We start from the raw sequence: 11,508 nt of genomic DNA on the forward strand, positions 1-11,508 counted from the left end.
GGGAAGGGGACAACATCGTGATGATATAGCGAAGGTTTAGACTCCAGTCTATTACGCCTAGTTAATTATAAAATTAAGAAAAATTATAAAATTAATCTTAAAAATTTTCAATTATTAAATTTAACTGTCATAACCTAACCAAACTAACCAAACGTGCTGATAATGAAAAAAAATGAATGAAGGTTTACTGATCTTAAAAATAGTTTTGTTCATAAAATAAAATAATTATTATAAATGCCTAAAATTCAATTTTATAATTTTTAATTATAAAATTAAACTGTCATAACCTTACCAAACCAACCAAACTTGCTGATATGAAAAAAAATTGTTGACAAAAATTTAGTGCTGCCAGCGGGATTCGAACCCGGCACCCTCGGATTAGGTATTTACTCAGGGGAGGTATAGAAGAGCCTACGGTGACAGCTGTGGGCTTCTTATTAGCTGAGGGAACGCTATTACCGTAACAATACGGGTTGTGGACATTGGCCTCGGTGGTCTAGTGGTCAGCGTGCCGGGCTGATGAGTTGTAGGTCCCGGGCTCGAATCCCGCTGGTAGCATTAACTTTTTGTCTAAGATTTTTTCATTATCAGTATCCACTACACCACCGAGACCGATTACTGATTTCCTTATCGTTGCGGTAAAGGTGTACCCTCATGAGGAGATCTGACAGCTGACGTCATCGAATGCTCTCCTGTACCTCCCTTGAGTAAACACCACAGGAGCCAGCCCCAGAGCGGAGCCAGAATAATTATTTGCTCTTTAATTCTGAAAGAGCAGAGATAACCTAAAGGCAGAGGATACACGTCCGATAACCGGACGTGGATTAGACGTCCGGCAATTACTGTCATAACCTAACCTAACCAACCAAACTTGCTGATGATGAAAAAATCGAATTAAGGTTAAATTCTTTCTCTATTAAAAAATTATAAATGCCAAAAATTCTAATAAAAGATGTACAGTTAAGAATAAATGGTATTCAATGCAAAATCTTCGACAAAAAGTTAAAGTCACCAATGGGACTCGAACCCTGGACCTCTTGCATATCAGCCGAGCACCTTATCCACTACACCACGACCACCGATGGCTGGTCATGGTATTGTTGTAGTAAAGGCGTTCCAGGCTCCCGCAACCCCATGACGTCATTGCCGTACGCCTTATCCACGTCCGGTTACCGGACGCGTATCCTCTACGTAACCTAAAACATAACCATAACCTAAGTAGTTAGGATTTTTTGAAGCAATACATTTGAGCAGCTTGAAAACAGGTAATTTATTTTGAAGATGGATTAGATAAGAATGAAATTGAAAATAATATTGAACACCCGGTAGTTAGATGGGCACAATTATTTATTTAATTTTGTAAATGTTACCGGTAGGCTATGCTTAGATCGAGATTAATTTTCACTAGCGGTACCGGCATCCAAAGCCTTGACATCAATTTTTACTAAAAAAAATTCCCTAATTGGAGAAATAATTTACGTTGTTTGTTTTTTTAACAGTTAAATTGCTAGTTGCTTTCCTAAGATTGTTAAAATCAAAGCAGTCTTTTAAGGATTTTCGTCTTTTGTGCTGGTTTTATACCCTACGTCATTTTGGTGCAATTCTTTTAATATCGGCTATTTTTCATTTTTGTAGCTTAGGCTACTTTACTGTATTTAGGCCTACTGTTAACACCATTACCACAACATTAACTGATTAACTTAGTACAGTAGCGTAATAGGCTACCGAACTTGTACTACTTATGCTAACTTATAGGCCTATTGAATTTTTTTGCCCTATCTACCAAAATTAGACTAAGTTATTTTAAGCATTTTTTACCTTTGGCACCTTTGGGGGAAACGCCTAAGATGTTTTTCATGCACCTAAAATCTCCGATTTCAAGCATTTTTCTCGATTTTCAAACGCGATTTGCAAGGTGAAATAGGGGGTACAGTTTCTTCAATGGACTAGGCCTATGCTAATATTGATTGAAACTATCGAATTGAAAATTTCGTTTGATAATCGATATTATTACTAGCCTAGGCCTATATCAATTAGGCCTACTGTAATAAAAACTGGGTAATTATTCCGACGTAGTGACTACTCGCAAAAGTGAATTTTTTTTCCATAATGACCTAAATTTCACGCTGAATCCGAAAATGACGTTTTTATTTTCGGAAAATACCGGACATTACCGAAAAAAGAGAAAAATGGGAATTTTTTTACTCAAAATACGTCATGTGGGTACTCAAAATATGCGGAATATTGTGTAGATTAAGAATATGCAAGAATATTTGGATCCGATGAAAAACACCGGAGATAGGACGAAAAACCTGAATAATCGGTTAGGTTAGGCTTGGTTAGGTTAGGATAGGTTTGATTAGGTTATTTTAGGTTAGGATAGGTTTGATTAGGTTAGGTTAGGTTATTTTAGGTTAGGATAGGTTTTATTAGGTTAGGATAGGTTTGATTAGGTTAGGTTTGGTTTGGTTAGGTTTGGTTAGGTTATTTTAGGTTAGGATAGGTTTGGTTAGGTTGGATAAGAATAGGGTTAACCGTAACATATCAGAAGGTTAGGTTAGGTTGAGTTTGGTTAGGTTAGGTCAGGTTATTTAAGGTTAGGATGGGTTTGGTTAGGTTAGGTTAGGTTGGAATTGGTTACTTAGGTTAGGTTAGGTTTTGATTAGGTTAGGATAGGCTTGGTAAGGTTAGGGTTAAACCCACGATTACTAGAAAAATACCGGTATGGCTCATAAACATAAACAAAATGACGTTTTTGGCCCGAATCCTATACTAATAGCATTGAACATATGTTTTGGCAGTTCCATTTAAGCAATGTTAAATTATGTTTATTTTCGGGCCAAAAACGTCATTTGTTTATGTTTATGATCCATACCGGTATTTTTCTAGTAATCGTGGGTTAACCCTATTCTAATCCAACCTTACGAAAACCCAACCTATCCTAACCTTAAATAACCTAACCTAACCAAGCCCTACCTAACCTAACCAAAATAACCTAACCAAGCCTAACCTAATCTAACCAAACCTAACCTAACCTAACCTAATCAAACCTATCGTAACCTAACCAAGCCTAACCTAACCTAACCAAACCTAACCTAATCAAACCTATCCTAACCTAACCAAGCCTAACCTAACCGATTATTCAGTTTTTTCATCCTATCTCCGGTGTTTTTCATCGGATCCAAAAAATTCTTGCATGACATATTTTGAGTAAAAAAAATTCCCGTTTTACCCTTTTTTCGGTAAGTTCCGGTATTTTCCGAAAAATAAAAACTGTAACTGTAAAAAATGTATTTTTCAAAGTCTACCAATCTTCCAAAACCAACTGCAAGCACAATTTCTGTTCGCGTAGGTAACATGGTTAAGATTGGTGTCTCAGAGAATTTATATTAGGCCTACTAACTTAGTAAGTTTTAGGCACACGTTTTAGTGAAGACTTCCTAATTTACCATAATGAGAAGCGTAGGCCCACTAACAGAGTTTCTCTTCTGGTGTTTACTTTGAATCAAGCTGTGACTTACCTATTCTTGTGTATTTGCATGTTTTGTTTTATTTAGGTTAAATTATAAAATTGACTAATCTTTGTTTTTCCTATTTAAATTTAGTCTCTTTTAGGTCCAATGGGGTCCCATAAGCCTTGTAGACAAGGTATTTCTGTGAATGTTTTCAAAGTATGCCAACCTAACCAGTGGTTTTAGTCACCAGGCGTTTCCTTATTGATAAAAAAATTAGATAACACTACAGACCAGATTTTCTTTGAGCGTAAATTCAAACTATGATTCTGTACGCCTAAAGCTAAATAATTTAGGCCTAATTCATGTCTAAAGTTTTTTTGTTTATTTTTCAACAATTGAATATAGGCTCAATATACCCAAATACACCTATTATTACTATTAAATACAATTAGCATGTGCAATGGAAACGCTTATTGGTATAATTTTTATCAGTATTTTTTTTGTTAAAATAGGATATGAGATGGGCCTTTAGCTTATCAACTTTCTTTACAGTTTCGAGTGTAAGGACCCACAACGTCGTCGCAAAAAATCTTACTATGTCAGTAGTGTATTAATTTGTCCTTGAACCCAAGCACTCTTAAGGTCAATAGTGCTAAAAACACTGAACTTTGAAACTTTGTTAACGACATCTTCAACTCTGGGAAATGGGTAGGCGTCAAGTTGAGTGAATCGATTTATTGTTTGGGAATAATCAATGCACATTCGCTTCTTTTTTGTTTCACCTTTAACTACAAGTACTTGTGCTCTCCAAGGTGAAGTGCTTGGTTCAATGATACCCTCTTTCAACAAGCGTTCAGTTTCTTCTTTTATGAATTTCGAATCTTCTTCTGAATAACGTCGTGACTTAACTGCAATAGGTCTACAGTCAAGAGTTAAGTTTGAAAACAAGTGGACGGGTGCAACCTTAGCTGCTGTAAGTCCGCACACCTTCAGCGTAGGTTTCTTACCCCCAAATGAGACTTCAACGCTTGAGTGTTCCTTGAAAATGTCATGTCCTAAGACAACATCAGCGCATAAGCCGTCTAAAACAAGGAGTTTAGTTTTGTTGTAAATATGACCTTGAATCGACAAATCAACAAGACTGTAGCCAGCTGTAACTGGTTGATAAGAAGTAGAAGCCATAGTAACACTAACGGTGGTTGGAAAGATTGTTATTCCCCTCTTTTCTACTAGAGATTTACTAATAAATGTTTCCGAACTACCAGTATCAACTAAGGCATCAGTTTTAATCCCATTTACTTCAATCGTAATAGTAGATTTAGATAAAGATTTAGTTGCAGCTGCACATGTAGCTGGATTTTTGCTGAAAGTTTTTTTAGAGTCAAGTTTTGTAGGAGGTAATGAATTACTTCCTGACTTACAAACTTTCATGAAATGTCCTTTCTTGCCACAAGAATGACAAATATGATTTGCAGCAGGACATTCACTTCTAGTATGTTTTTTACTGGAACCACAGAAATAACATTTCCAGGAAGTGGCTGATAAACAAGTTTCCTCTGCATTATTTGAGGACATGTTACTTTTGACAGATTCTGGTTCTGAAGTAGTAGAATGTTGTATGCAATTTAATTGAGAATGTTGCTTGTTATAATATTCTGATTGATACTGAGCTAATTCCAAAACTCTAGCTTTCTCAAAAGCCTCATTCAAAGTTAATGTTTTATTTTCTAGAAGTCTTTGTCGGATAACTGGGGAAATCAAACCTCTGATAAATGCATCACGAATATAGTCATTTTTATTTTGTTCTGCAGAAACTTGGGAAAAATTACAAGGTTTACTTAAATCTTTCAAAGCTTGTAAATATTGGTCAACTGATTCCCCTGACTTCTGAAAACGAGTTGCTAGAAGATGTCTGGAATAAATCTCATTCTTAGGACGGATATAGAGTTCTTTTAAAATAGCTATAGCTTCATCAAATTTTGTAGCTCCAGAGATGTATTTGTAGACAGATGGACTAATGTGATTAACAAGTAAACGTAGTTTTACCTTTTCATTTGTTGCATTAGAGTCACATTCCTCAAGGAAGTTGGTAAAAGTCTGGTACCAATGCAGCCATTGTTCTTCTGCACCATCACTTTCTGGCTCTACATCAAATCGGTCAGGCTTGAGGAGTTTGTCCATGACTTGTGAAAAGAGTTTATTAAATTGAAGTGCAAATAAAACTCATTATGAATAGACCTAATGATAGGTTTTAATAAACTCTGAAGTCAACATACAAATACAAAATGTAAATAGTAAACAAAGAACAACTGTGAGACAAAAAATAAATTCATAAATACAGTAAGGAATAATAACAGTTCATATGTATAAAAATATTATCACAGGATACGAGTGCCTTGTGGTCAGTAATCAGAGTAAATTTCCGTCCATAACAGTACGAGAAGAACTTCTTAAGCCCCCAGTAGATGCCAATGGCTTCCTTGTCAATTTGGCTGTAGTGCTGTTCACATTTTGTCAAACTGCGCAAGGCAAAACTTATCGGTCTCTCACTTCCATCCCTGTAACGATTGAAAGAATAGCACCAAGGCCCACCAGAGAGGCATCCGTTGCTAGTACCAGAGGCAAATCAGGATTATAATGTACAAGGACCCGATCACTTGCTAGTTCTGATTTGACCCTTTGAAAACTATTCTCGCATTTTGAGGTCCAATTGTAGTGTGCGTCTTCCTTAAGTAGTTGGTTGAGTGGGTGTAGGATTGTTGCTAAATCTGTTATGAATTTGTTGCAATAGTTTATTAAGCCAAGAAATTTGTGAAGGTCTTTTGCGGTTTAAGATTGAAGAATTGAAGAGACCTTTTTCTTTGTTTTATAAATAACCTTGAGCATCAATTATATGTCCCAGATTTTGAAGACTAGTTTGAAAAAAACTTACACTTTTTTGTGTTCAATTTTAAGTTTTTACTTTTTAATCTTTCTAGAACAACCTTTAATCTTTTCAAGAGTTCATCAGATGTCTTGTATAATAATGTCATCAAAAAAGCATTGCATTCCGCAAATACCTTGTAAAGTTTTGTCCATGACTTGTTGCCAAAGGGACGGAGCAACATTGACACCAAACATTTAACGGTTAACTTTGTACAGACCTCGTTGACCAACTACTCAAATGCAAGGTATCGTTACCAAAACGTTTCAGAGGGGAGAGTTGATGTATTTAACTGATGTTATAACTTAAGACCATGTGTATGTGAATTATTGATCACCTGTTATTTTGCATTTGTTTTGTGTGTATTAGTTTTTCTGTTTACTATTAAAGTATGGGTTTGATTCAGAAACTGAACTAATTTACTTATTATATTTGAAAATGTAACATTTCTCTTTTAGATTGACAAATGTTGTGTTGGGTCTCGTGCCGGATTCTTGAAATGTTTGTCGAGACAACATTTTCTTTAGCTTGTTCCTATCTATCACTACTATCGTAATCCACCTACAGTTTTGCTCTCATATTTAGCTTTTTCCATTGCTGGTGCTTGGTTAACAATGTCACAACGTGCGTTTATCTCGTCTCGTTCTTGAAGAAGTTTGGCTTGAATATCTATGTCATTCAAATCACGGATAAACTGAAGTTTAAGAAACATCTCTGCAACCGACTTCCCACAATCACAATTAAAGTCACAGTTGCTAGTTAATTTCTTAAGTTCTGTTGAGAATTCATTTATGGATTCATGTTCTTGCTGAGTATGAGAAATAAACTTATGTTGTAAAGCCCATTGACTTGGCTGTGGTTCTACAAAATCCTTTAGTATCTGAACTAACTCACTGTAGCCTTTTGTAAGTGAGTTTTCAGGTGCACATAAATCATAAAGTTGTTGCTGTAACTGGGGTGTAAGAGCGTGTAGTAGCATGTAAACTTTAGCATTGCCATCTGTACTTAGATTTTTAAGGTCTTGGAATATTTCATTCAAGTCTCTTTATGAACTTTGTAACAGTTTCCCGTGGGTGAAAAGGTGTAAAATTAATACTACCCGACAATGAGGACCCGGGAATTGATCTATGTGTCGCCTCAGATGGATTGCTAATTGGGTGAAGTGGTGTAGACCTAGTGTTGGAACCTTCATTCTTAATCAACTCTTGAAGTTTTGTTGTAAGATTTAAATACTTATCCTCGACATTACACCTACATTCTATTTCATGTTGCAAGTTTTCTTCATCGGTTAATGTATCAATTTCGTCCTGAATACTTTTGTGATGTTCCCACTGGTCAGTAATTGCTTTGAGTTTAGCACTCACCTCAGTCATTGTAAGACTACCTTGAGACTGGAATATTTCTGCCTTCTTCAACTGTCCTTTTACTACAGTTCGTGCTTTCTTTAGGTTATTTAACTCTTGTTCATCCATTCTTCGTTTTTATCGTCGCCAGTGTTACATTTTCAAATAATAAGTAAATTAGTTCAGTTGAATCAAACTCATATTTTAATAGCATGAATACTAGAAAAATATTGGTATGGATCATAAACATTTAAACAAATGACGTTTTTGGCCCGAAAATAAACATTATTTAACATTGCTTAAATGGAATTGCCAAAACATATACGTTTAATGCTATTAGTATAGGATTCGGGCCAACAACGTCATTTGTTAATGTTTATGATCCATACCGGTATTTTTCTAGTACTTGTGTTTAATAGTAATCAGAAAAAATAATACAAACAAAATAAATGCAAAATAACAGGTGATCAATAATTCACATATACATATGGTCTTAAGTTATTACATCATATGAGGGGGTAAACTTACCCAAAAGTTCCCGGAATAGTTCTGCCGTGGGCGGAGCTTGCGTAGTACAAATTCTCGCCGCTTGGCTCATGTAGCGCTGCTTATAGCCAGTTCAGTGCCGCCTGTTGCGTTGACCTGACGTGGTCTGTCCCCGTGCAGTACTAGTTTTTGCTAGTGCTGTTTTGTGATTTTGTCGTTTTTTACAATGGCAAGTTTGAGTGAACAGCGTGCTGCTGTGAAATTTTGTTTTCTACTTGGCAAAAATGCCGCTGAAACAGTTGAAATGTTGAAGACAGCCTACAAAGACAACGCTATGGGGAAAACCGAAGTGTACGAGTGGTTTTCTCGGTTTAAAAAATTGTGACATGTCAATTCAGGACAAACCTCGTTCTGGACGACCATCGACTTCACGAACAGACAAAAATCTTGTGAAAGTGAAAGAAATTGTGCTTGCAGACCGACGACAGACTATCGAGCAAATATCAGAGGCTAGTGGGCTATCATGGAGCTCAGTTCAACAGATTTTAACCGAAGATTTGAACATGAAATGGTTGCCGCCAAGTTTGTGCCTCGTGCTCTCACTGACTTTCAAAAGTAACGTCGAATTGAAGCCTGCCGTGATTTGAAACAGCAACTTTAAGCCGATCCAGATTTTTTGTCCAAAATAATTACAGGCGACGAATCTTGGTGCTAGAGGTACGACCCTGAAAAGAAACAACAATCCAGCCAATGGAAGACGGCATCATCACCCAGACCAAAAAAGTGCCGTCAGACAGAGTGTCAAAACAATGCTCATTTGTTTTTTTGATGTGAAGGGGATTGTCCATTCAAAATTTGTTCCACCAGGCCAGACAGTAAATCAAGTGTTTTATCTTGAAGTCTTGAGAAGACTACGGAACAGCATCCGTCGCAAAAGACCTGATTTTTGGCAAACAAGGGAACTAGTTTTTTCACCATGACAACGCGCCTGCGCACACGGCAATCTCTGTCGCCCAGTTTTTTGCCAAAAATGGCATGGTTACACTACCACACGCACCCTACTCACCAGATCTGGCTCCTTGCGACTTCTTTTTATTCCCACGGATGAAAAGGGGCATGAAAGGTCTCCGATTTGACAGTGTGGATGATGTCAAGAAAAAAACAACGGAGGAACTGGCAGCCATCACTGAAGAGGAGTTCCAAGCATGTTTCGAACAGTGGAAAAAACTATGGGATAAGTAGTGTATAAAGTGCAATGGAGAGTACTTTGAAGGTGATAAGGTTGTTTTGTAAAAAAAAAAAAATATATATGTAGGCCTATATTTTAAACAAAATTCCGGTTATTTTTGGGTACCCCCTCGTATATTCAGCATCTCAAAGATCGAAATAAATTTATCCAATTATTGAAGAAGAAACCTATTTGGCAGATTTCATCATCTAATCTCTTGACTTAAGAATTATCTTAAAAATTGTTGAGCATATTTCAGCCTGGAGGGTGACGGTGACAGCCCAGATTACTATTGTGCATGCTCGTAATCAGTGACGCGAGCGACTTGTACCTTGCCGGTGACTGGCACTTATAAAAACGCCGGTGTGAACACTCTCATTTAAATAGGTACCGGTACACAGTAACATAAGGAGCAACGTCAGCGATGTCTTCCGAAAACGTAGTAAGACGTCTGTTGACGCCGGTGTGTTTAGAGTTTAAGTTTATAGTAAACCAGGTTAAACTCCCTAAAACAACTATCACTGTGCTTAATCGTTTGTATCCTTTATCTTTAATGTTTTCATTTCATTGTCATGGAGGACACATGTGAAACTGTATCTTGTTTGATATATTTTACAGTTACTCTGTCCTAGATGTGAACAACTAAGTAATTTCCTATGAGAACTGTTAGTGTAAGATAAGAAATACAGAATGCCTAATTTTTTCCTGCTGCTTTAGGTTCAAAGATGGCTCGAGGAGGTAGAGGCAGGGGTGGTTTTATGATGGGTCGTGGAGGAATGAGAGTACCATTCTTTGCAAAGAAAAATTTCCCTCCAGCGTTTGTCCCCAGACATCCATTTGATATGGCCCTTTGTGAGCAAGCCTTCCCCCGAGTGAAACCTCTGTCTCCAGGATCTGAAGAAGCATTTACACAGGTAAGAAGTTTAAACATACTAGGCTACAGTAGTCATTTCGTTTTTACCTCCTTATAGAAAACTGTTTAAAATTAGGCTGAAGTAATTACAGTTATACTTCATGGTATCTTTTGCGGAGAAAGTAATAGTTATAATTCAATATTTAGTTGGCCACATCGTACCCAAATCTCTGTGACAGTAATTTGCCATATCAATTTCATATTTTAAATTCAACATTTTCAAAGTTACAGTATTTAAAGAATTGGGTGTGCTGAAGATAAGTACAGTAGACTCTCGCTCATCCGGACTAATGTGGCGGGGTCCGGTCCGGATTACGAAAAATCCGGACTATCGAGAGTCGAGCAAATACACAGTACTGTATATAGTAGTTTTTTCAATTTAGTTCCAGGTACACAGTAATGATAGCCCGGGCTAATGCACTTTCACCGGTATTATTTTTTCGTCCGAATTTTGTTCCAGGTCCACAGTAATGATAGCCCGGGCATATGCACTTCCACCGGTAATAATTTTTACCGCCCTGTTATCCGATTTTTTTTCATTATTCAAGGTAGTCTCGGTCCCGTTTCGCTTGGATAATCGGACTTCTACTGTGCTGTGCCACTAAAAAAAATCACGATTGCCGATCCGGACTACCGGGAGCTAAACAAGGCCGATCCGGATGAGCAAGAGTCTACTGTATGTAAAATAAATTATAAATAAAATACGGTAAGCTATGTTTGCACCAACATTTTGCCCCAGATTACAGTCCTAAATTTAAGACAGACTTTGGTTTTCTTACAACAAAAAAAGCTGTCCCACGCACATCACATTAAAAGGTTGCCTACAGTATCATTTATAATTGTTTTGTTAAGGATAAACTTTCAAGGCCATTTATGTTTAGCTAAGAATTTTTCATAAAACTTCCTAAAATGATTACGTTGTTTTCAGGCTCTTCTAAAACGTAACACAGATTTGACTCCAACTCCTCAAGAACAAGCAGCAGTGCTGAACCTTGTTAATATGGTTCAAGCTGCTTTTGACAATCTTGTTGTTGCTCCTGGAAATTTTGATGCCTGTGTAAGTAGGGAATTTAAAATGATCATACTTATAGATCTTCCAATTGTACCATTTTAAAACTAGCCTATCCAAGAAACCTTCCTAAATACCCAAGATTTTGATT

General features: G+C 36.8%; 2 protein-coding genes across 3 annotated transcripts in view; one reads left to right on the forward strand and one right to left on the reverse strand.

Annotated features, from left to right (window-relative positions):
* Positions 1 to 1,034, reverse strand: part of LOC128985646 (alpha-L-iduronidase) — a 126,387-nt gene extending 125,353 nt beyond the window's left edge. Inside the window, exon 1 of the mRNA XM_054405430.1 lies at positions 1,013 to 1,034. The gene's annotated coding sequence lies outside the window, so the exon portion shown is untranslated. The remainder of the gene's footprint in view (positions 1 to 1,012) is intronic.
* A 115-nt stretch (positions 1,035 to 1,149) lies between these two features.
* The window catches only part of LOC128985712 (interleukin enhancer-binding factor 2 homolog), a 43,712-nt gene continuing 33,353 nt past the window's right edge, over positions 1,150 to 11,508 (forward strand). For both annotated transcript variants that reach the window (XM_054405551.1, XM_054405638.1), the window contains exons 1-3: positions 1,150 to 1,265; positions 10,153 to 10,349; positions 11,277 to 11,405. In XM_054405551.1, the coding sequence (XP_054261526.1) occupies positions 10,161 to 10,349; positions 11,277 to 11,405 (318 nt within the window). In that variant the 5' untranslated portion in view covers positions 1,150 to 1,265; positions 10,153 to 10,160. The remainder of the gene's footprint in view (positions 1,266 to 10,152; positions 10,350 to 11,276; positions 11,406 to 11,508) is intronic.

The sequence above is a fragment of the Macrosteles quadrilineatus genome, unplaced genomic scaffold, assembly GCF_028750875.1.
Source record: "Macrosteles quadrilineatus isolate MER2022 unplaced genomic scaffold, UCM_ALF_1.0 Scaffold_1__1_contigs__length_201487025, whole genome shotgun sequence".
NCBI lineage: Eukaryota > Metazoa > Arthropoda > Insecta > Hemiptera > Cicadellidae > Macrosteles > Macrosteles quadrilineatus.